The sequence below is a fragment of the Chaetomium globosum genome, genomic scaffold (genome assembly GCF_000143365.1).
Source record: "Chaetomium globosum CBS 148.51 scaffold_5 genomic scaffold, whole genome shotgun sequence".
NCBI classification, from domain to species: domain Eukaryota; kingdom Fungi; phylum Ascomycota; class Sordariomycetes; order Sordariales; family Chaetomiaceae; genus Chaetomium; species Chaetomium globosum.
This window is the reverse complement of record NT_165980.1, coordinates 4,394,397-4,418,171: the sequence shown is the minus strand read 5'-3', so window position 1 is coordinate 4,418,171 and position 23,775 is coordinate 4,394,397. Positions and strand designations below refer to the sequence as shown.

The following is a 23,775-nucleotide window of genomic DNA, read 5'->3' as shown; positions in this document are numbered from 1 at the left end:
GAGTGGCGACTTGAGCCTTCAAAACTTAGGGTAATGGGTCCTCAATGGGCGTCATGTCACGTGACCGTACACGGTAATCTTAGTTTCGCATGCAGCGTTCAATTCTAAACAACAACATTAACTCCAAACTCACCAATATTGCAACTGCCGGGAGAAACACAACTATTCATACGTACAGCTTTTCATTTATATTTACAGATGACTCATGAAAGCTTCCTTGCTGCCACCGTTTTGGCAGAGGATGGGCCCACGGCTCGAGCGATTCTGTGCGGCGTAACCGAGTCCCGCGAGCGGCACTACTACATCTCCGTCCGGCATTACAAACCTCAGAACTCGGCCTCGCAGGGTCTTTCTACTATCAAGCAGTTACAGAAAGAGCGGAGGCCGACGAGCGCTCAATGGCACGAGTTGCATCAGATCCTCGTCAAACAGCCATCTGTCGTGCAGGTGCGCACTGACGTCACAGAGGAGGCCGAGCATATCATGAATGCCACGGAAAAGTAGGTCACAGCTTTCCAGCCTTCCAGCCTTCCAGCTTACCAGATTTGCGTGTTTTCTCTGTATTCTTCTGTGTCCCGTCGTTGTTGACATGGTATGCGATTTAGGGGAGAAGCTGCATCAACCGGCATCCTTACAAGTAAACCCTGTGCTCTTAGGTGGGTCGATTTGCCTGACCCGCCGAGTCCGCAACGGCCCCCTTCAATCACTCAGCGCAGGCTTGTCGACATCGATGACCCCAGGGCCGCATCGATCCTGGCTGACAACGGTTTCGGGTTCGTTGGCCAAAAGATATCTTGTCCCTGTCCTGCCTTGCCTAACCGTTATTCCCTTCAGGCTTCAATCGGATTTAATTGAGGAATCATACTGTTGGTGGCTCGAGGGCATCGAGTATTCCTTGACTCGGATGTTCGTGGCATCGTTGAATCCGGACCCGACGGCACCGCACCAGGTTCCCAACCCGAAGACGCTCCAACCTGTCGGCAATTTTTGGATCCTTTATGTCCGTGCCAAGGTTGATTCTTCCCCGGCGGCCACGATGCCGGATCGCGTCAAACAAGCACAGGCACAGCTGGTGCGAGTTCAGGAGCAATTCAAGGGTGTTTTCGACTTCCCGGTTTTTGATCGGCGTTGTCACGATACTCGAGCTCTGACTCCAAGACCAGCCTAGAAGCCTGGCCATACCACTCTGATACCCATTGGGTCAATTCTCTACCCAGAGAGCGACAGCGATGAAGACGTTGGTGAAGACCGTGAAGGCACAGAGGTGACAGGACGCCAAGGGTAACTTCATGGGTCACATTGACTTCTGCTTGGGGTACCTAGTTTTGCCGGTCGCCCGTGACCACCAACCACCCCCGGAATATTTCGGTCTTTGACAGGAGGGGTATGCACAGCGTGGGGAGGAGCACCTTAATGTCTTTTTATTAAACTTCTTGTTTACAGCTTCAACTATAACTATTCAGAGGAGCCATCCTCCTGTGTCCCATCTTCTTTCAGGCCAACCCTGGTCTCGGTGATCGACTGCCCCTTGATTCCACTTCCTGGAAAGCCGGAGCCACTTGTGAGCAGTGGGCGGGCGAGCCGATTGGCTTCCCAGATGAACCCCTGGACTGTGGTGGGGCTGGTTCCATTTCAGGGTCGCGACGTCTCAGCCCGCGCCAATGTGTGACGAAGTCCGCATCGCAGCTCAACAGGTTATGAGACGACCCCGCAAGTTCAGGCAGGAGGACTAGAACTGCGTAACGCTGGCCTTTGGTGTTGGCGGACCATTGGCAGAGGATTGTAGTTCTCGCTGCATATGCCCGCCTGAGATGGTCTACGGTGGGAAGCCCTCCCGGGGCTGTCGGACCTGCCGCGCACGCCGCATCAAGGTGCGTTCAGTCCCTGTCTTTCGTCCCTTGTGCTTCTTTTGCGGACATGGCCACCGCTTGATTGAAGAGCCGGGGCCGAGCGAAGGCAGGCTTATGGTCATTGACTCATTCTAACCACTCGACTAGTGCGACGAGGGCAAGCCGACCTGCAAGCGGTGTGAGAAGTCGAGGAGAGAATGTGGTGGGTACCGGCCCGAGTTCGAGATTGTCCACCGTGACCAGACTGGATCGACAGTGCGTCGCTTGCGTAAGGCTGGCGATGCCCAGCACCAGCATCCCACGACTCCTCGCCCGTTTGTTTTCATTCAGGAAGAACCGCAACCATGGCGACGGCGACAGAGCCCGAGCCCGTCCCCAGTATCAGCGCTGACCATCCCTATCGCCCACCGAGCTTCATGTTACTTCGCCTCCAATTTCATACTTGTGCCCGTCGGCGTCGCCCCGCACGGCTTCATGGAATACCTAGTCCCGCTGATGGACACAGAACCTCCAGAGAGCGCACTTCGCTATGCCTTCAACGCTTGTGCATTTGCGCTGCTAGGAAATCGCGCTAGAGCCGACGGAATCAACCTTGCCCAATTGTCCCTAAAAGAACACACGATGGCTCTGGCCCAGACGCACAAAGCACTCGGCCATCCTGCTGCTGCCAGCACTGATTCAACCCTGGCAGCGGTTCTGCTGCTGTGCTTGTACGAGGTAAGTCCTCCTACTCCCTTAATACGCAGGGAAATCAAAACGTAATTGACATCCCCCCCTCTTAAGAGCATAACAGGCATCAAGGAAAGCAGAATGTTGGCGTGGCGCACACACATCGATGGCGCTGTCCACATCGTTCAGACCCGTGGCCGTGAAGACATGTGCCGGACCCGGCTGGGTGCGCTTTTATTCACGGCTGTGCGGCATCATCTGGTAAGTCCTCCCTTTCCATATTGATATATACATAGCATCTTAACACGCCTCTAGGTTTCGCGTGTTTTGTCCTCTGGGTTACCCCTGCCCTTCGGCACTGATTGGTGGATGGCCGGCGGAGATACCGGGTCACTCTTCGCAAACTGTCAGCGTTTTAACCTAAGGTTCAGCGAACTAAGAGCCGAGGCGAACCGGCTCCTAGGCAACGCTTCAAGGTCACCCGAATCCCTCGCGCAGATGCACGAGACAGCAACACGTATCCAAGATTTAGATCAGGAGGTCGCCGATTGGCTAGTATCCATCCCCGACGAGTTCCGGTTCCGGACTGTGTGCTTAGTACCCGCAGACGGCCCGGGGAACCCGAGTGGGAGCTCCGGCGAGAAAGAGGCATTCCCAGGGCGCGTCGATGTTTATCCCGACTTTGTCTCCGCCATGGCGTGGAATATGGCGCGAGTCTCGCGCCTTCTCCTCGCCTCGCTCAATATCCGGATTGCTGCTCGGGTCTGCTCGCCGGCTGACTACCGCACCACTCCCGAGTACAAAAACTCAAAACCCGTCTGCGAAAGTACTATCGCAGACATAATCGCCTCTGTGCCATACCATTTAGGCTGGCGCATGCATGGCAAGGGGCTGAATGGGCCAGGGTTGTCAACCTTCGCTTGCGGGGAAGAAGGGACCTGCAAAGCTCTGCCGGCTTTGTTTTTGATATGGACCTTGACGTGCGTCAAAAATCATGATATGTCGACGGAAGAACAGCGCGGATGGGCTAAAGGCCGCCTCAAGTTCATCGCCGAAGAGGTTGGTTTGAAATACGCCCATATCGTTAACGAGGTGAGCTTGCTCTTTTGCTGTACGTCGTCGATGGCGTCACTAACAAAACGATACGTAGGCCAACCTCCGGTTTCCGTCCATGATGATTCGTAAGGATGGTATGTTGGCGGCGGGAGTGGACCCGTTGCAAGTTATAAACGAGGCGAAGATGGCCCGAATTATCCCTCCAACGCCGGAGAGCATGACTTCTCCATCACCAAGACCTTCCGCCTGAGAGCGGCCAATGAAGAATCTTCGAATTATCCCAAGTAGCTGGTTGGGAAACATTCCAACATGTTCTAGAAAACCGGCGTAGAACATTGGCCCGAGTCCCCCGTCATCCGAGCGAGGCCCAAGACCTCATGTCCACATGGAGTCGACAAGTGCCAAATACGTACTTGAATAATACCATAGTTATACCGAACTATGTAATCAATCTCCCATCGTTTGCTGTTAGTGTTTTGGCGCGTGGCATGAATGGACTGTTTATTCGCAAGATGCCGGACAACTTCACTTTCTGACATTGAAGAATGGCACTGCGGTGAGAACTGGCCGAAGAACACCAGCTCCTAACATAGCGATGGTTCTCGCAGATACCAGATCAGAAAGAATACCTGTCTAAACTCAAGCTCTCGGCCCATACCTCGTCATTTGGGGGTATGTGGCGCTCCATAAAAAGTTCATTTTGTTTATGCGTGTATCCGCACCCTGAATCCGTCCCGTCCATGTCGCCTTAACTAGAGGTGGTCCCATACTTCGAGATCAGCCTTTGCATAATGGACATGGCGCCACTCCGGTAACCCCCACCGAATAAAGCGTAGTGGTTGAGGTGATGATATCTGCACAGGCGTCAGAACACACAAATATCCCACACACCAGGAGCCAGACGGCTATCGTGAAAACCCACAATTCATACAAGGCAATCCGGTCATCCCACTCTTCTTTCGGCTCGGCCTTCGGAACCAAGCTCTCGTACTCCCTCCAAAATCCTCTCTCAAACCCTCCAAACATACGCATAATCCCCAGATCATACTCGGAGTGCCCATACACACAGGACGGGTCAAACACGACTTTCCTCAACCCCCCCCCTTCCCCGCGATCCTCCCCCTTTCCATGATTGCCACCCCACAAATCCCCATGCACCAGCACAGACTGCACCCCCTTCAAATGGGCCATCACCAAGCAACCGCGGCACCACCACACCAGCCACTCTTGCCCACGGCATCAGCGAGCTCCCCATCACGACCATTCTTACGCTCCCCCTCCGCCAGCACGGCGCGCAGCCGCCGGTCGGCGTAGAACTCCCGCCCACGACTCGGTTCCAGGCATTGTCCTGGCGTGTGCCACCGCAGCAGGTCGGCACGGCGATCCCGTACTCGGACCGCGCGAAGCCCTCGGGTGTCGGCGCCGGCGTTGTGTGCAGCCGCGCCAGCTTGGCCGCCAGCGAGAAACCAGTGCCTCCCGGCGCCGACGATCGCGTGTCGATGAAGTCGGTGACTCGGAAGAATTTGCCCGGTGAGCTGTGCAGGGCGCCGTGCGCGTGGGCGCGCGGGACGAGGTGCAGGGAGGGGTCGGCGGCGTGGAGCGCGTTGAGGGAGGCGTGCTCGCCTGGGGATGGGGGAGTTGGGGGGGGTTGGTTAGTGGATGTGGATTGGAGGGGGAGGGGCTTCGTTGAAGAGGAATTGAAAGATAAGGGGAAGATGAGATGGAAGTTACCTCGAAACATGACCTCGGCGTCGGGGCCAGTGCCGGTCTTGATGAAGAAAGTGAGCTGTTGGCCGTCTTTGGTGGCCATTAGCTTGTAAGTCGAAGAGAAACCCGAACCCCCATGAGATACTAGCTTTGAGCTAGTTGCTTCGAGGCCTAGAGCCTCTAGGATGGCCGCTTCGATGTTGGGGAGCATCTTTGGGAGCGAAATGGTTTGTGAACCTATGAAATACCCAAAGGTTGAAGTGACGTCAGTCGCATCCTGCCATCTGTGACATACATGTGAGGGTCCAAAGGGTAGCTCACTTAACCTTGAGGAATGCTTAGTAGGGTGGGTTCGTCCAATTTGTAGAAAGTAAACCTGAATAGCTCAACAATATGAGCTAGACTCAGGAATAAACGGGAGTGCAGATCAGGTATTCTGAGGTAGAATCACCGTGATGAGATGAACGGTTGAAAGTGGGGCAGTGGGAGCATGCATCATTGGTGAATGGCAAGGTACCTACCTAGGTACCAAGGGAATTGTTACGCAAACTGGAAAGACAAGTGGTGTTAGTGAACGGGCAATTGGTACGGTGCGCAATATTAAGTTGTTAGGATTTTAGTTTGGTTGAATGTAGCAGCCGTTGTGGATATATGGGGATATATAGATTAGCTTAGGTTGGTAGGCTTATCCTGCTTGTATCTGATATTGTTCCTACCAGAGGAAAGGGGAGGTGCTTTTGTCCAAAAGGCCCAAGGATTCTAATGAAATGAACGGTTCTACAGCACATGTATAGCTTTGGCTTGGTTCGTCAAGCGAGTTTGTATGTATGTTGATGTCTTTTTTATAGTGGGGTACTTGGCTTCTCGGTTCTTGTTGGTAAGGTTTCATGAAATGATTATCACTGCATGGGATATCATCCAGCGGCACTTGGGGGTCGGCCCTGGACCCTTGCTCGCTCGTGGCCCGAGAGGCTAAAGCGCAGTGTTGTTGATAACATAAGACTAAAATATGCCCCAATATAATACCTCGGTAGGTATTGGCCAATTGGTGAAGCAAACTATTTTTTTTTTCGAATACCTGGCCTTTAGGACTGCTTCCCCCAATTAAAGCCGAGGCCACTGTCGGCCTAAGAATGAGATACCCTCGGCAACGCGCTTAAGGTTTCTTCTTCACAATTAGTAAGTGGTTTCGGTAGTTTATTTCTGAAGCGGACTCCCACGTGGCAGCAACCGACTTGGGGGCAATTTTCGTCGAAGTGTTGCAGGAGATCAGTCTCAACTGGTTACGTGACTTGTGGCCGCCTTTATGTGAAAGACGTCATGCGACAAAGGCAGCTGCTTGTAATCGCGTTGCAGCCAATGGCCGGCTTTGTTCTTGGGGCGCGATGGTTGCGGCAGCCTTAAATGGGTTTAGCGGGCCGCTTAGAAGTGTCCACGCCGCCTCTTGGGGCATAGCCGCAGGGGCATGTCACAAGCTCGAAATTACGACCCCCTTGGCTGCATTTGGCTACTGCATCATGGCACGTTCGCCGCGCCGGACTTAGTCAAGGACACCTGCAACTGTCTAGCCCTTTACTTTTCCTTTCAGCATCGCATAGCATTGCTCAGCTCACCGCCGCCGCGATGAACGGCCATTTTGCGGCAGTCGGCAACGGGCCGACTGCTCAACAGTATGAGCACGGCATCCAGGTCATTGACGAAGACAAAGCATTCAAGTTCGTGAAATATCCGCCACGTTGTCCGCTCGCTCCGGGAAGGAAGGATTGGACACAGCCCAGCTAACCAGGACTTCGCTTTGCAGCACGAATCTCAATGACTACCTCGGCGAGACCCGCGTCGCCGAGGCTGGCTTCAATTACCATCTGATCTCCGTTTTCGGGTCGCAGTCGACCGGCAAGTCGACCTTGCTTAACCACCTGTTCAAGACCGAGTTCAGCGTCATGTCCGAGTCGGCCCGCCGCCAGACGACCAAAGGAATATGGATGTCGAAAAACAAACGCGCCGGCGCAAACGGGGATGCCGCCACAATGGCTGACAACATCTTGGTCATGGATGTCGAAGGTACCGACGGTCGCGAGCGTGGCGAGGACCAAGACTTTGAGCGGAAGAGCGCGTTGTTTGCCCTGGCCACGAGCGAGGTTCTGATCGTCAACATCTGGGAACATCAGATTGGCCTGTACCAGGGCGCAAACATGGGTCTGCTCAAGACCGTGTTTGAGGTCAACCTGCAATTGTTTTTGAAGGACAGGCAGTAAGTATTTTTTATTTATTTACCAACTTGCTGCCCTAGATCCGAAATATTAACACGAACTTCAAGGTCGCAGACAAGGTCCCTCCTCTTCTTCGTCATTCGCGACCACGTTGGCAACACTCCCTTGGCCAACCTACGCGACACCCTGGTCCAGGACTTGACCAAGATCTGGTCGACTCTTTCCAAGCCCCAGGGGCTTGAGGACTCCAAGATTGAAGATTACTTCGACTTCGCTTTCGCCGCGCTCCCGCACAAGATCCTCCAGCCCGAAAAGTTTTTGGAGGAGGCCGACAAGCTAAGCACCCGCTTTACGACCGGCCACCGCTCCGCCAAAGACCAGGAATTCGTCGGAGGTGTCTTCCTGCCCGAGTACCACAGGAGAATCCCGGCCGACGGCTTATCCGTTTACGCCGAAGGCGTGTGGGACCAGATTGTCAACAACAAGGACCTCGACCTTCCCACCCAACAGGAACTCCTCGCCCAGTTCCGCTGCGACGAGATCTCGCGCGAAGTTTTCGTCGGATTTGATTCCGTCATCGTCCCCCTCGAGGAGCAGCAAGCCGAAGCCACCCGTCTCGGCAAAGCCACCGTTCTACCCGACCTTGGCGTCACCGGCGCCGGCACCAGGGAGAAGTGTGTCAAGGCGTTTGAGACGCAGGCTAGCAGATACCATAAGGGCGTCTACAGCGTGAAGCGCGGCGAACTGGAGAGCAAGATTGACGCGCGCCTCAAGGCGCTGTACCAGACACAGCTCTCGGCAGCCCACAAGTCCGGCGTGGCGGCTTTCAGCGACGCTGTCACCAATGCGGTGAAGGCGGGCCAAAAGGCAGGTGGATACGAGTTCGCCGAGATTGTCGACAAGCAAAAGAAGAAGACGCTCGAATTCTTCAAGAAGGAGGCTCAAAGCCTGTTGATCCAAGGCGTCGCGTGGACCAACTTCAAGCCGCAGTACCGGCTGTTTGAGAAAGAGCTGGACGAGGTCAGCGCACGCCTGCGCAAGGAGGAGATGAGACGGTTGGCCATTCGGGTCGAGAGATGGGTCAAGTCTCGTCTCGGCGATTCTATCGGTGTCGAATTCAACAAGCTCGGGTCTGGTAGGGGCGGATCTGGAGCGCCCGAAAACGGCGAAAAGCCAGCCACAGAGAAGGATCTCTGGGACCGTATCTGGAATACTTTCAGCGGCATCATCAGGGAGGCCGAAACGCGGTTTGCTGATAGAGCTAAGAGCTTCGAGGCAAGCCCCGAGGAGGTTGAGGTGGGCCTCTGGCGACTCCGGCGCAAGAGCTGGGTGGCGCTCAGGGAGAAGATTGAGGAGGAGATGATGGAGAGCAACATTCTCATGAAGCTCCGCGAGAACTTCGAGGATAAATTCCGGTACGATGAAGAGGGCGTCCCCCGCATCTGGCGTCCGACCGACGACATCGAAGGAATCTACACCCGCGCCCGCGAATCCACGTTGGGCTTGATCCCGCTGTTGGCGAGGTTCAGGTTGGCAGAGACGTACGCTCCGCCGGACTTGCCAACTTTCGTTGGCCCCCAGCCTGCCGGTGCCGAGCCTGAGGACGAAGAAGACCTAGCGCCTATCGGCGGTGTGGATGAGGAGGAGGGCAAGAGCCTCGAGGAGGAGATGACGGTGCTGAGCGAAAGCAAGCGCCAGGACCTCGTGGTCCGGTTCAAAAAGATGGCCGACGGGGTGTACGTGGAGGCCAAGCGGAGCGCCATCGGGGGCATTACCCAGGTGCCGCTCTACTTTTATATCGTCCTCCTGATCTTTGGGTGGAATGAGATCGTCATGGGTAGGTCTTCCGTCATGCTTGACTCAGGAGCAGTTTACTAACCGTTACCAGTCCTCCGCAATCCCATGCTTTTCATGCTCCTCCTCGTCATGGGCGGTGGCACATACGTGGCTTACACGCTCAACCTCCTCGGCCCGATGATGCAGATGGCCAACGCGGCGTCCAATCAAGCCGTCGAGATTGGCAAGGAGAAGCTTCGCGACTTCCTCGAGAATAACCAGACCATGAGACAGGCCATCGCAATGCCGCCTAGATCCCAGGATAACGGTATCGGTATGGATAGGCTGGATAGCCGCGGGAAGAAGGCTCAGGAGGTCGAAGAGGACGACGATATTTAGATACGGTTAGGAATGGCGTAATCCTGGTGTTTACATAGATGATTTAGTTTATTATTCTTGTTGCAGAAGAGACAGTCTTCGACTGCCGTGCAGGATACTTTTATCATTACCCGAACTCCCTACGCCGGTCCTGATTATCCAATATGATTACAAGTACAAGTCGTTCCTCGTTTAGAATGCTTCCAGCCCGGTTGGTGTCCCAAACCACGTCCCTAGCTCGTCCCCGTCCTTCTCCTGGCCCGTAGAGGCAAAATAGTCGATCAACCGCTGGGTGTCGGCGTCTTCGTCGACTGGCCACTCCACGTTGACGCCACCACCTTTCGCCGGGGTCGCTTCTATCATGTCTTTAGCCGTCCCCCAGCTGAACCTGCACTCGGGCCCCCAACCCCAGACAGGATGCATGTTACTCTTCAGCCAAGTGACGCATCTCCCGTCCGATGGGTAACCCGATCCCCAAGCCATAGTCTCCTCTACCCCTTCCTCCCCCCCACCACCCCTCGCCTTCCAGAGCGTCTCCAGCGCAACATCCCTCGTCACCTTGGCGCACACGCTGGCGGCGCTGACGCTTGGGTACAGGCTGTCGGCCTTCTTGGCCACGGTGACCTTGGCGGCGGGGAAGACGCGGGCCAGCTTGGCCTGGTACGCGGCCGGCTGCCCGATGGTGTCGACGTAGATCTCGCGCACGTTGACCCCGCGCGCGTACACGCCCTTGATCAGCTCCACCGTCGCGTCCATCGCCTGCGCGTTGAGGTTGTACGCTCCCAGCCCCGGTCGCAGCATCCCCGCGCCGATGTCGCGCGCCGACAGCGCGTCCACCGCCCACCCGCATGACTCGTACAGGTCGCTGGTTGGTGTGCAGAGAGTTTCCATCAGGGATGCGCGGACGGCCGGTGTTAGGACCTTGCTGTCGTCGAAGTGGTGGGTGGTGCGTAGCAGCGGGTCTGAGAGCGGGATTGGCAGGTAGAAGACGCCGTAGACCATGGGTCCGAGGACGGGGCCGCGGCCGGCTTCGTCGACGCCGAGCGCGCATGGGGGCCCGGTGGCGGAGGGCGGGGAGTCGGGTGGTGGGAGGAGGGCCGGCGGAACGGGGGAGTAGTAGGAGTAGGATTCGCCGGAGAGGAGGGCGGATTCGTTGATCGAGGGTGGGACGATGGATGGTGGACGGGTTTCGAGGGCCACATCCCCGGCTTGTTGGGAATTGTCCATATTACTTAGATGCTTTGTTCACTGGCGTATCGGGATTGTCGAAGCAGTTCAAGGTTCTATCAGTTGCATGTGTTTCTGGAGTAACGTACTTGGAAAGTTCCTGGGACGGGTTTTGCTGCAGACATGTTCAGCGCCCATACCCCTGTCATGAACCTGGAGGGGCCGAGCTTGACGCGTGCTCGGTGTCGAAGCGCGTCGCAGGTGAGTTATGTAGGCCAATCAAAGAGGTATTCTCCACAACCATTAACACACAGTGCCGACAAATTCCAGCGACACCCACACGCCGCCTCTAAACCCAGTAAACAATCGCATTAAACGATTTCCCACTCTGTTCGCGTATCTCCGACCCCTCGAATGCCCGAATCGAATCCCCACCGATCGTATTTCACCTACACGGGCTCCCAGGAAACAATTCGAATTGCTGCCAACTTGAGCTCCTACGCGTCTCGGCACTGAACTTGTCACTGACGTCGCCAACATGGCGCCCCGACCATCCATAGCGCGGCGCACGCTCGCACCGCAGGGCGAACATATCTACGAACTCGGTGTGGTAGGGAGGTACGTCAACGGGACATAACGGGGCATAGCAGGGGTGGAAGGTCGGATTGGCTAACATCGGGCCAGGAAAACTGGTGTGACGGTTCCCGACTCGGGAGTACGCGACGAACATGGCATGGAGCCGATCGAGAATCTTTTTTCGTCTCCCGGCAAGTCGGACCACGAGGACCAGCAGGATGAAGGGTCCGACGAGTATGGGAGCGGCGAGGAGGCTATGGATATCACTACAAGTATGGTTTAGAACAAAGCAGCAAAGGAAAGAAGGGTCACTAACGTTCGGTCACAGCATCTGGAATTGGCCCGGCGGCGCTTCTCAACGGCCACGGGAGTAGGTTACCCGTGTCCTTGTCACGCATCCGGTCACCAGCAAAACCGCTGCTCAACTCGCCCGCTCAACGAAACCGGTTCCTCGCGCGCAACTCCTCATCTCCAGCACGCGGTGCCGTCATTAGAAATGACGATTCCCGATCTAGCAGCCAACCGACGAACGATCAAACCGCAACCAAGCGCAAACTCGACTTCGGAAGTGTCGCAAACGGGGGGCCACACTCGCTATCACAGCCCCAGGCTCACGGCAATCGCCTACAACCACTGCGCCACGATTCAGAAGAGGAAGAGGAGGCGCAAAGCGAAGGTGGTCATGGAGCGGAAGACGACGAGGTTAACGACTTTGTCGAGGAATCCATGGCCATGCTGAACGAGGGCGAAGACTACGAACTTGCCGAACAAGAGCAAGATCTGGAACCGGCGCAAAGCGAGGAAGAGGAAGAGGATCCGCCGGCTCCTGCCGCCAAGAAGAAACCAGGCCGGCCACCAAAGCAAAAAGTGGCCGCATCAGCAAAGGCGGTGAAACCTCAGAAAAAGCCTACCCGACAAGTCGTGGAAGAGGAAGTGGAAGAGGAGGAGGAGGAGGAGGGCCCAGAAGAGGACGGCGGGCACTCGGAAGAGGAACAGGAGCCGACGCCTAAACCACAAAAGCCAACACCTGGGAAACGCGGCCGACCTCCCAAGGCCGGCAAGGCCCAAGCTGCAGCACCGCCACCCCCTGCCCGCGGCTCTAAGAAGCGCCGCTCGCTGGACGAAGAGGCCGCAGCCGAGGAGCCCTCACCAGAACCGCAACCCAAGCGCCAACGGACGTCACCCGCCGCCAACGCCAAAAAGCCAGGCAAGAAGGCTCCCGAAACGGCCCCCGCCCCAGCCCCGAAGCCGCGTGGGCGGAAGCGCAAATCATCCATCGACCCGGGTGATGTCTCGCAAGTGGCCATCGCGCGGCGGCCGCCGCTGCCCAAGTCGCGCGGCCTGCTCATCAACCGGCGCGAGGTGCCCGGCGACCCGGGCTCGTCCATGAGCCGCACGCGGTCCGGGCGCACGTCCTTCAAGCCGCTCGCCTACTGGCGCAACGAGCGCGTCGAGTTCGACAAGGACGAGGCCGAGGACGCCTTCGTCGGCCGCAGCCGCAGAAGCCGCTTCGTCCTGCCTAGCGTCAACGCCGTCCACCGCGTCGACGAGCCCGAGCCCGAGGTGCGCGCCAAGTCTCGTCGGGGCGGTGGTGGTGGTGGGAGGAAGGGTGCCGCGAAGCGCGGGCGGCGGAGGCGGAGTGGCGGGTTTGAGGACGATGATGATGGGGAAGATGACGGCCCTGCTGAGGTGTGGGAGCTGGATCCGGGGACTGTCACGGGCGAGGTGGTCGTTTGGCAGCCCGAGTACGAGTTCAGCCCGCCGGCGCCGAACGATCTCGTCAGCGTCATGGACAAGCAGCTTGCCATCAGCGGGCCGGCCATCAAGACGACCGAGGTGGTGGGCGGCGAGTTCCGCTACGCCAAGGTGTTCAGCGAGGGCTTCATCGGCGCTGGTGTGGTGGACCTGCCGCCGGGGGCCATCAAGCGATTGAAAAACTCGCGCAAGGTCTTCATGATCTTTTTTGTGCACGCTGGCCGGGTGTTGGTAACCGTTCAGGAGACGAGTTTCCGCATCAGCAAGGGTGGGATATTTATCGTGCCTAGGTGTATGTTTGCCACCGTCCCTTTTTCTTTTCTGCTTGGTTGTTAACTGTTTGCTAACCCGCACTTCTTTTTAGACAACGAATACACAATAAACAATGACTACGATCAGTCGGCCCGCATATTCTTCGCGCAAGGGCAAGAAATGGCGGTAAACGCGCCACCAGAACAAGACGCCGCCGAGGAAGAGGAAGACGCGGACGAAGAGGTGGAGGTGAGCGAAGGGGAGGAGATGGACAGCGAGGACGAGTGAGATGTGGATGCAGCTGTCGGATTGTTGAATGGAGACATGTAATGGGATAGGAGTACAAGGCAAATTTGCCGGGAGGAGCGTTTGCTTCACTCTTGTTGGTTGACAGGTGACTGGTTCATTGGCAAGCGGATTGGGGCAGGGTGTTGTTTCAAGAAATTATACCACAGTTACCCGTTGCGTAAAGTACATCATTGTTTGCTCGTACGACAGAACATTAATGATAACTCTTCAGGCCCCGACTGCTACAAGTACAAGTTGAGAGGGGTGTCCAACGCCATCGCAATGGCTCGCGCGCTAAACACTCCCAAGAGCAACCCTCAAGCCTCCTCGGACAGCACCTTTTTCAAGCCAGCCATCTCCTTCTCATACGCCACGATCTTCTCCTGGCTTCCCTGCAGCTTCGCCAAGAGGTAGTTAACCCGGTCGGCAGTCTGGTATGGTTGCGAAGGCAGACTTCCAAGCACGCTGAGCTCTCCCTCGGCCTTGTCGATTTTCTTGGCCTCAATTTTGGCTAGCTCAGTTAGCACAGCTAGGTCCATCCGTGCATTGACCACGGCGTCGTCCAGCAGCCTGTTAAACGCTGCCTGGTAGACAGGCTTGCCGGCGCGGATGGTGGCGGGGCGGCCGTGGTGTGACTTGATGGTGACCAGCTCGGCATTAGCGAGGCTCTCGAGGGCAGCCTCGGCGTTGCTGGCGTCAGCAGTGGTGGACGAGGCAAAGGTGTCGGAGAGCAGAACTTCGTTGTAGCGTAGGCTTTCCTTGGAGGCGATTTGCTTGATCAGGTACCAGGCCTGCTCAGTTGACCACTTCTTGTCGCCGGAGCCGGCACCCTTGTTGGTGAGGAGAAACATGCGCAAGATCTCGGACGCGCTCTGGTCGATGATGTCTGAGACGGCCTTCTTCGGGCTCTGGCCAACCTTAAGTCTGCGGGCCAGGACTTGTAGGTCAGTTAGGCGGCCGCCTAAGGCATCGATACACTCGTCTAGTTCCTGGAGGTCCCTCCGAAGTTTCCTCTCGCTAATGGCGGGAGACGCGCCGTTCTTTTTCTCGTCGGCATCTTCGTCTGTTTCGAGCTGTGACACTACGAAGTGCTTTGCTACTTCGGGGGTTAGGTCGCCCAGGGTGATCTGGTGGAAAACACGATCCGGAAGTGCCTTCGAAAGCGGCTTGGAATATGATGTATCGGTAGTCAGAAAGATGACGTGGGCGATGTTCGCTTGTACGAGAGCCGAAGCCCAGTCCGAGATTTTGTCGTAGACGATGCCCTTCTCCTCGCTCTTGTGTAGGAAGTTGTCTATCACGATGACGGGCCGCCTCTCGGGGTGTGCCTCCAAATAGGCATCGTCTGTGAGATTCGCGTCCTTATCGCGCTTCCTGCGAGCGAGCGAAACATCCTTGAGGGCCTCGGCGGTGGTCTGAAGGATCTTGGTGACTTGGGATTCGAGGTTCTCCGAGAACCCGGCCTTGACTCCTGTAGTGCTCTGAATGGCTAAGTCGACCATGCTGCTGAGGTTGTTGGCCCAGGAGAAGACGGGACGATAGCCAACCTGGTTAGCCAGCTTCCTTATTGTTCCCGCCTCGCCGCGAGCTTCTACCACCTGTCTGCAGTCTACCACCAGCACGTCGCGGCGCCCCTCGAGTACTTGGTCCATAACAAGTTCCCGCCCGCCAGAACCACGCGGGCCTTGAACCACGATGAATGTACCAACGGTCTCGAGTAAGTTATTTTGTATCGAGTCGATCAGGTCTTTCCGGTGGGTAAATAAGGCACTTAGGCCGGCGTCATCGTCTCCCCGTTTGCGGAAGGCCAGGATGTCAGAGGTTTGCCGCTTCAACCATTTGTACAGTTGACTATCAGTAAACTCAAAAGACCTTTGAACATGGACCTAAGCACAGTTAGGGATTCGCGATTTGACCATCAGCCCCGTCGGGAGGGGCGCAGACGCACCTTAACAAAAAACTCGCGGATCGGGTCGAAAACGGCAACGGTAAAGGCAGCCAAAAAGGCAGCAATTACGGGGATGACAATCCGCGGGTGGCCGGTGACCCAATTCCAGATGTGATGGGCCTTTACTCTTTGTTCGTACGACAAGCGCAGGCGGGTTAGGCTCTTGCTCCCTTCTTCTTGAAGGACAAACCCATGGATGCAGTTGCGGGCTAGAATGGCGTCCCGAACCAAGACGAAGTCAACATAGGCAAACTTGGGCAGGACCTTGGAGTCCGGGGCTTGAGAGGTTATGTCAGATATCTTCCCATATCGGCGAAACAGACTGTACAGGGACTCCTGTGACAACTCGGTTGGCGGTTCGGAGTTTTTGGCGGGCACAAACTCGATCTTGAGACGGCTCTTCGGAAGGCGGTACAGGTCCTCTAACCATGGCCGGCCGAGAACAAGGCGCGACTTGATAGTACGAAAGGGGTTGAACCACGGTTTGATGGGTGTTTTCTCGTGGTATTTAACGAGTTGATCTGATAGTTCTGTGAGCGTCGTGCTGGTGCGGGGTGAGGACAGTAAAGCCGTCCCTCAGGGTGAGTGAATACCTTCTATGTCTGCGGGTGATATGCTATCAGGATAGGTAAACTTGACGTAGGCCCCGCCTTCTTTGAGCCGGGGGATGATTTCGGTAACCTTAATAGGGGCGCTTTCGGGGATTGCCCGCTTGACGAGGCCAATGGGGTCGAGGAAACTTAAGGATGCGCTGTTGAATCGCCTGAGTAGTTCATTCGTCTCCCAAGCTCTCCAGAGCAACACCGAGCTGAGCTTGAGGGGGAAGATATCTAGAGCCAGAATTAGTCTGAAAGAAGCTGGCGATGAAATTGCTGTTCGTTTCTTTTTGGAGCTTACTGTCAAAGAAGAGGATTGACTCGTTGGGCTGGGTGTCGATATGACCCGAGTTATCACTTCCTACAGCTCCTGATGTGCTCTCCCATCTCCGAATCAGACGCCTTGGCTGGCCGAGCGCCGTGATCGAGGGCGAGCGGCGCCTAAGAGCATAAGTTGTGGCAGCTAGTGGTAGCGGACCGACCCCACGCCGACCAGCCGGTCTATACAGCACCCGTCCCGATATCATTGCTTCATGGCAGCGCAAATGTAGTAAAGCAAAGGGTACCCTGGTGGCTGATGTGTGTGATATGTCGTCCGATCAGAAGTTCGAGGGTTTCCGGGGTGGTGGTTGCTTGACAACCTTGTCCCACATGCGACGACGAAGTGGGAGATGCCCTGGTTCAATGAGGTCATTGGGCCCTGGACCAGCTAGACTAACTGTGCTCCCGGAACTGCGGCTCAGCGCCCCTGACAGAATTTGATCACCGTTTTTAGTTTATATTTACGTGCTTATAGATACACCAGTTTCGGCGGTGTTCTTTTCTTTCTGCACTTAACCTCTGTTTTCTGCTATTTCCATCTTTGATTCTTCAGGGAGCACCGTTACTTCCAATGGCCCACCGCACGCCAAGCATGGTGCCAAGCTACCCCACCACGCGCCAATTCTTGCCGGCCGGATGCATGAGAATCTTTAACTGGCTGCAAGCCCTTTGACGTCCAGGCCATACTGCGCGCGCTGAGATAGACACGCTCCCGCCGAAGAGCAACCTGCCCCTCACTTCCCCTCTCCTAACCGGGACACACTGAGCAATCCGAACGTTGTTGCGATCAGGGTTTAATCAGACGGTAGCGCGCATCTCCACAAAACCTCCACCGACATCGAAGCCATCATCACCATGGGCTGGTTCTGGCAGGCCCCCTCGTCGCCGAAGCCCGCGGGCTCACGCGACAGCGCATCCCCAACGCCAAACACTCCCACACCACCAGCACCGACCGCGCCGACTCAAACACCACCTGCCGAGGCAGAGTCCAACTCCACCGACCGCGAGATGGCCATGTTCATGAACATGCTCCTGAAGGACACCCAATCATCCTCCTCTCAATCCAAGACCCAACAGCCAACATCACCACCATCACCACCATCCAAATCCTCCTCCTCCTGGCTCCCCTGGTCATCCACAAAACCCGACACCACCCCCACCACCGAGCAGCAAACCACCCCCCCAAAACAAACCCGCAGTCCCCAATCCCTCGCCATGTCCGAGCACCTCCTCCCCACAACCATGTCCTGCCGCGACGCGTTCGACTACGCATGGCACTGCCACACACCAGGGGCACAGTGGAACGCGGTGTACCGGTACGGATCAGTGCGGCCATGCACGGAGCTGTGGGACGACTTCTGGTTCTGCATGCGGACCAAGTCGTACTCGCCCGAGCTCAAGGCCGAGGCCATACGCGAGCACTACCGCGCCAAGGAGGAGGCCAAGTACGGCGGCGGCCGGCCCAGCAGCGAGGACGTTTGGGCCAGCCGGACCGAGCGCGTTGCCCCGGGCACGGCGTTCCAGCAGAGCTTTGAGCCGCCTGTGATAGATGATGCGGCGTTTCAGAGGATGGATGCGGAGAGGCGGAGGCGGATCCGGGAGATGGCGGGGTCGGAGGGGAATAATAGTGATAATAGTAAGAAGGAGTGATATGATTTTAGTTTTGATAGTTGTTAGCAACGCAATTCATCTCTGCCACAGATACCCAACCGCATAATCTCCATGACAGGACACCGAGTATCGATTTGGTTACGGATGGGGAGTTCCCGACGGATGGAAGCATCGTCGTCCATGAAAGAAAAGTTAATTAAAGAATTAAGTTGTCAATACGAAGGGGTGTGATGAGTCGGAACAGATACATTACATTCGGACTTGATCGAGGTAAGAGAGTGAAACGGCCCTGCCAGAAGCAGCGCAGTCATTCAATGACCAAGGCGACTCAACAACCTACAAGGAGCGAAGACCCCCACCATGTCACAAGCACATCACAGGAACGAATTGTTTAAGTATGAATTTCCTTTGTCCATTGCAAGGAAACGGGAATCGTAACTAAAGTACAGTCCATGCAGCCTCCCACCACCTGACTTTTCCCCTGTATCATGATCATCAAAGAGAAACCAGATCTAGGTGTTACCCCATACCCCATATCCGCGTTTTTTTTCAACGCGGATCCAATCTACTAACGCATAGAAAAGCAGAAACGCCGGCCCAAATGTCGTCAACCACCTATTTAGTCGACTTCCTCAACGGTGGGGCCATCGTTGTCATGGCCGGCACCGCCAGGAGCACCACCGGGGAAGCCACCAGGGGCACCACCGGGCATACCGCCGGGCATACCGCCAGGCATGCCACCAGGAGCACCGCCAGCACCGTAGAACTTCATCATGATGGGGTTGGCGACACCCTCCAGCTCCTTCTGGTGCTCTTCGTACTCCTCGCGGGTGGCCTGCTGGCTCTCGTCGAGCCAGGTGACGATCTTGTCGATCTCGGCGCGGAGGGTCTCCTTGTCAGCGGCGTCGAGCTTCTCATCGACCTTGGGGTCGCTGAGGGTGTTGCGAAGAGAGTACGCGTACGACTCGAGGCCGTTCTTGGCGGAGACGCGGCTAGCCTCAGCCTCATCCTCCTCCTTGAACTTCTCGGCCTCCGCAAGCATACGCTCGATATCCTCCTTGGATAGACGACCCTTGTCATTGGTAATGACAATCTGGTTCGTCTTACCAGTACCCTTCTCGAGAGCGGAGACGTTCATGATGCCGTTGGCATCGAGATCGAAGGTAACCTCGATCTGAGGTACGCCGCGAGGGGCGGGCGGGATGCCGGTAAGCTCGAACTTGCCGAGCAAGTTGTTGTCCTTGGTACGCTGGCGCTCACCCTCGTAAACCTGGATAAGCACACCAGGCTGGTTGTCAGAGAAGGTCGAGAAAACCTCGGACTTCTTGGTCGGGATGGTGGTGTTACGGGGGATGAGCTTGGTCATCATGCCACCAGCAGTCTCGATACCGAGCGAGAGGGGGGCAACGTCGAGCAGGAGGATCTCGTTGGTCGACTTGGAGGTAGTGTCGCCGGACAGAATGGCAGCCTGGACGGCAGCACCGTAGGCAACAGCCTCGTCGGGGTTGATCGACTTGTTGGGTTCCTTGCCGTTGAAGTAATCGCTAATAAGCTTCTGGATACGGGGGATACGAGTGGAACCACCGACGAGGACGATCTCGTGGACCTGGGCTTTGTCGATCTTAGCATCGGTCAGGACGCGGTCAACGGGCTGCAGGGTCGAGCGGAAAAGATCCTGGCACAGCTCCTCAAAGCGAGCACGGGTGATGGAGGTGTAGAAATCGATGCCCTCGAAGAGAGAGTCGATCTCGATCGAGGTCTGAGCCGACGACGAAAGAGTGCGCTTGGCACGCTCGCAAGCAGTGCGCAGGCGGCGGAGCGCACGGGCGTTGGTGGAAAGATCTGAGCAGAAGTATGTCAGCATGAGAACTTGAATATCCGGCCATATGCCGTGGAAGAGGAAGAAGAAAACTTACCCTTCTTGAACTTGCGCTTGAACTCCATAACGAAGTGGTTGACAAGACGGTTGTCAAAGTCCTCGCCACCCAAGTGGGTGTCACCAGCAGTCGACTTGACCTCGAAGATACCCTCCTCAATGGTCAGGAGGGACACATCGAAAGTACCACCACCAAGATCGAAGATGAGGACGTTGCGCTCGCCCTCAACCTTCTTGTCGAGACCATAAGCGATGGCGGCCGCAGTGGGCTCGTTGATGATACGCAGGACATTGAGGCCAGCAATGAGACCGGCGTCCTTGGTGGCTTGACGCTGTGAGTCGTTGAAGTAGGCGGGGACAGTGACAACAGCGTTGTTGACAGTGCCACCGAGGTAAGACTCAGCAGTCTCGCGCATCTTGGTCAGGACCATGGAAGAAATCTCCTCCGGGGTGAAGGTCTTCTGCTCGCCCTTGAACTCGACCTCGATGATGGGCTTGCCAGCACGGTCGATGATCTTGAAGGGGAAGTGCTTCATGTCGGCTTGAACCTCAGCATCGGCGAACTTGCGGCCAATAAGGCGCTTGGCGTCGAAAACGGTGTTGTGAGGGTTCATGGCGACCTGGTTCTTGGCGGCATCTCCAATGAGACGCTCGGTGTCCGTGAAGGCCACGAACGACGGGGTGGTCCGGTTACCCTGGTCATTGGCAATGATTTCGCAACTGTGGAAAGTTGGTTAGTATACCGTGCTTGATGTTCTGTCCGCTGCCGACAAAACACAAGGCCAGGTCGAGGGGCAAGCTCGATTTCTCAGGAGTCAAATTCCTTAGATTGGTCGGTTGATGTTGACCAACCGATCTAAAGAATGGCCCACCGAGCTGCGAGACATGCTGATCACGAGTGGCCCTGTCTTTCGATAGTTATGGGGGTTAAACTTACCGATCCTCGCGGAACACACCCACACACGAGTAGGTCGTGCCCAAGTCGATACCGACGGCGGGAGCCATCTTGTCTGTGTGCTCGATCGACAGTCAAATGGAAATTAGAAGTGTAAAGTGAGATAACGTTCGTTGAAGATTCCCGTAGTGTGGTGGGAATTCGTGAATGGGTTGCAAGAAGAGTTGGTGGGATGGGGAGTGCGGGAGTGGAAGGAGGGGCAGAAGAGCTTTCAGAATTTAAGCGCAGCTTGAACTTGGTTGCTGTTTCCACGGGCTTCGGTGGGTTTCTTCAACCCCACCAACCAAAGGTACTGCCAGCTACTTCTCGATTGGCCTGGCAACCTTGCGCCGCCTCTGGACCCCTCCACGCAGCACTGGAATGTTCTACCGGGCTCCAGCAGTAGCCTTGCGTGCCTTTGTGATTCCCTGACATCGACCACCGGTATAGCGCCTGCAGCAATTACATAGAGATATTTTGTTTGCATGTTTCCTAACTGGGGTGTTGAATCGACGGGGTGAGGCACTTCCCTGGCGGCAGTCGATTCCCGCAGCCTCAAAGGAGTGGAAAGCATGGATGGGCCGGGCAGTTCAGCTTTGGTCAGGCAGTAACTCAGAGCCCGAGTTGGGGTGTATGACGATTGATGATTGACGGGCAAAGCTGGCTCGATTTGTTTATATCCACACACCTCCTACCACCCTACCTACTGACCTGCCATCTCGCTTTCAACCACTCAAGAGCCATTCTCACCAACTATCACGAACTGCCCGTCTGAGACGGTTGAGGCGCGGCAGCCGCAAACACCCCCTTTGGTGGCGCTGCTGCATGAAATTTCAGCCTCTGAGGGTGTGGACATGTACCCCGAAGTACCCCGCGGACCCACTTACGATCTTGCAGGGTCTGGGCTGAGCGTTCCAGGTTGCGGTCTGGGTGCCTGAAGCACTGCCATCGGGAAAGCTCTTTGTCCACCAAGCCTCCCTGCCTTGGGATGCCCAATCGGCCAGACGTGATTTCTTTCTATCTTTTGTTTAAGCTGTCAAACTGTCATTCCAGTCGTGTTTCCAATGGGTTCGAAATTGCAATTTGCTCTTTCCCTGGGCACCTCCGCAGCGTCATTTCAAAGTTCCCCGCCACCGCCCTTCGATGATGAAGTCATGAGGCGATAAGATAATGCTTGGCTGCCCCGCAATCAAGCAGCTTCCCCTCCAGATGACAGGAGCGGGGCATTGCTCAGTAATGCAAAACAGACGGGAGCTATATTCAGGGGCAGCAACAACAGCCACCAAAAAGTCCATCGTGTTGGAGCTAGAGTCCCTTGTCACAGATTTCAGGACTTTTAGGTCCAGCTTTGCATGGTTGTAGTTTTCATAAACAAGCACAAGCAGAGTCAAACAACTAGCTGTTGCCCATCATGTTAATTAAGGAGAGCTTTGCTGATGTGAAAACGCTCGCCGATGGCAAGGAGGGTTCGATGAGTGAGTCAGGGCCTCAGTTTGACTCTTGATATTGAGTTTGGCATTGTCAAATTAACACAACCGACTGCCAGGAATCTTCTTGTTCCATCCCACCATCGCCGGTTATCCCAACGCGTGAGTGACGCCATTCAAAACCGTGTCTTAATTGTTAGGTAGCTTACAAGCCCTGTCTGCCAGTCGCTTCCCGGGAGTTGTGCTTTTCAGCGAGATCTACCAGGGTGAGATGCATTCTCTCCGGCCAGCGACCAGCAACTCATTATGTGTGGTGGGTTTGTGAGATAGTCACCGGCCCAGTCGCTCGATTTGCAAGACAGATTGCCGGCCAGGGCTACATCGTGGCCGCCCCCAGCAGCTACCATGACTTTACCGGCCCCGAGCCTCTGGCATACGACGTGCCGGGAACCGACAAGGGGAACGAGTGGAAGATAACAAAGGTAGGCAAGCTTCAAGCCTTTTCCCTCCGTAACCTTTCGACTAACCAATGCATTCAGACCCTCAACTCTTACGACGAAGACTCAACCCGATCAGTCGACTACCTCCTCTCACTGCCCACCTGCACTGGCCGTATCGGCGCAACAGGCATGTGTCTAGGTGGGCACCTGGCCCTGCGCGCAAGTGTATGCCTCCCCTTCCCCTCACCCCCTACCCCCCTACCTTCCACGCCCATCGCACCCTAAAAAAAAAAAAAGAAAAAAAAAACTAACCCTCCAACCCCAGCTCGACCCCCGTATAACCGCCTCAGTCTGCTACTTTCCCACCGACATCCACACGCGGACACTGGGCCCATACACGGCGGCCAACTCGTCGGCGACGGCGCCGTCGGCGGACAGCCAGCACACGCTGGACCAGCTGGGGCGGATCCGGGGCGAGGTGTCGCTGATCTTCGGGGTCAAGGACACGCACGTGCCCGACGCCGGGCGCGACCTGATCCGGCTCAAGATGCGCGAGGCCGGCGTCACGACCAGCTTCCACGAGTTCGCGTGGGCCCAGCACGCCTTCATCCGCGACGAGCTGAGCAAAGGCCGCTACGACCCCGCTGTCAGCAAGGCTTGTTTCGAGGTGCTGCTCGAGGTGTTTGGCCGCGTGCTGAAGACCGAGCTCGGCGAACCCGAGGGCGGCGTGCCCGCTGTGGAGCATGTTTGCTGAGCAGTGGATCAGCCGATGGATTTCTATGATAGTGATGGAATAGCATCAGATGGAAGCAGTTCGGTCTGTTGGAAATCCCAAGTTGGCTTTCTAGTAATCATGTCTATACACAAAAACAAGGCCTGCTGGCGATGCGATATGCAGATGCAACGCAACATGACCGCAATGCTTATCCCCAAAAACC

General features: G+C 56.1%; 9 protein-coding genes across 9 annotated transcripts; 5 read left to right on the top strand and 4 right to left on the bottom strand.

Annotated features, from left to right (window-relative positions):
• Positions 1-198: 198 nt before the first annotated feature.
• On the top strand, positions 199-3,825 carry CHGG_08269 (uncharacterized protein; the record flags this gene model as incomplete). The annotated part of the gene is made up of 8 exons (XM_001225924.1): positions 199-500; positions 835-1,114; positions 1,169-1,281; positions 1,444-1,663; positions 1,998-2,567; positions 2,709-2,780; positions 2,835-3,611; positions 3,670-3,825. The coding sequence occupies 8 exons, from the start codon at positions 199-201 to the stop codon at positions 3,823-3,825; spliced, it is 2,490 nt and encodes an 829-aa protein (XP_001225925.1).
• Positions 3,826-4,327: 502 nt separating this feature from the next.
• CHGG_08268 (uncharacterized protein) lies at positions 4,328-5,493 on the bottom strand (the record flags this gene model as incomplete). The annotated part of the gene is made up of 3 exons (XM_001225923.1): positions 4,328-4,429; positions 4,846-5,198; positions 5,307-5,493. The coding sequence occupies 3 exons, from the start codon at positions 5,491-5,493 to the stop codon at positions 4,328-4,330; spliced, it is 642 nt and encodes a 213-aa protein (XP_001225924.1).
• Positions 5,494-6,905: 1,412 nt separating this feature from the next.
• On the top strand, positions 6,906-9,370 carry CHGG_08267 (uncharacterized protein; the record flags this gene model as incomplete). Its single annotated transcript, XM_001225922.1, has 3 exons — positions 6,906-6,997; positions 7,084-7,533; positions 7,600-9,370. 3 exons carry the CDS (start codon positions 6,906-6,908, stop codon positions 9,368-9,370), a joined length of 2,313 nt encoding a protein of 770 aa, XP_001225923.1.
• A 468-nt stretch (positions 9,371-9,838) lies between these two features.
• On the bottom strand, positions 9,839-10,873 carry CHGG_08266 (uncharacterized protein; the record flags this gene model as incomplete). Its single annotated transcript, XM_001225921.1, has 1 exon — positions 9,839-10,873. The coding sequence occupies one exon, from the start codon at positions 10,871-10,873 to the stop codon at positions 9,839-9,841; it is 1,035 nt and encodes a 344-aa protein (XP_001225922.1).
• Positions 10,874-11,351: 478 nt separating this feature from the next.
• CHGG_08265 (uncharacterized protein) lies at positions 11,352-13,684 on the top strand (the record flags this gene model as incomplete). Its single annotated transcript, XM_001225920.1, has 4 exons — positions 11,352-11,431; positions 11,498-11,661; positions 11,718-13,436; positions 13,509-13,684. The coding sequence occupies 4 exons, from the start codon at positions 11,352-11,354 to the stop codon at positions 13,682-13,684; spliced, it is 2,139 nt and encodes a 712-aa protein (XP_001225921.1).
• Positions 13,685-14,001: 317 nt separating this feature from the next.
• On the bottom strand, positions 14,002-16,755 carry CHGG_08264 (uncharacterized protein; the record flags this gene model as incomplete). The annotated part of the gene is made up of 4 exons (XM_001225919.1): positions 14,002-15,513; positions 15,633-16,153; positions 16,226-16,462; positions 16,530-16,755. The coding sequence occupies 4 exons, from the start codon at positions 16,753-16,755 to the stop codon at positions 14,002-14,004; spliced, it is 2,496 nt and encodes an 831-aa protein (XP_001225920.1).
• A 649-nt stretch (positions 16,756-17,404) lies between these two features.
• CHGG_08263 (uncharacterized protein) lies at positions 17,405-18,360 on the top strand (the record flags this gene model as incomplete). Its single annotated transcript, XM_001225918.1, has 2 exons — positions 17,405-18,185; positions 18,251-18,360. 2 exons carry the CDS (start codon positions 17,405-17,407, stop codon positions 18,358-18,360), a joined length of 891 nt encoding a protein of 296 aa, XP_001225919.1.
• A 419-nt stretch (positions 18,361-18,779) lies between these two features.
• CHGG_08262 (heat shock 70 kDa protein) lies at positions 18,780-21,041 on the bottom strand (the record flags this gene model as incomplete). The annotated part of the gene is made up of 3 exons (XM_001225917.1): positions 18,780-20,002; positions 20,077-20,756; positions 20,974-21,041. The coding sequence occupies 3 exons, from the start codon at positions 21,039-21,041 to the stop codon at positions 18,780-18,782; spliced, it is 1,971 nt and encodes a 656-aa protein (XP_001225918.1).
• A 1,340-nt stretch (positions 21,042-22,381) lies between these two features.
• CHGG_08261 (uncharacterized protein) lies at positions 22,382-23,591 on the top strand (the record flags this gene model as incomplete). The annotated part of the gene is made up of 5 exons (XM_001225916.1): positions 22,382-22,445; positions 22,517-22,559; positions 22,623-22,714; positions 22,959-23,062; positions 23,163-23,591. The coding sequence occupies 5 exons, from the start codon at positions 22,382-22,384 to the stop codon at positions 23,589-23,591; spliced, it is 732 nt and encodes a 243-aa protein (XP_001225917.1).
• Between the last annotated feature and the right edge of the window lie 184 nt (positions 23,592-23,775).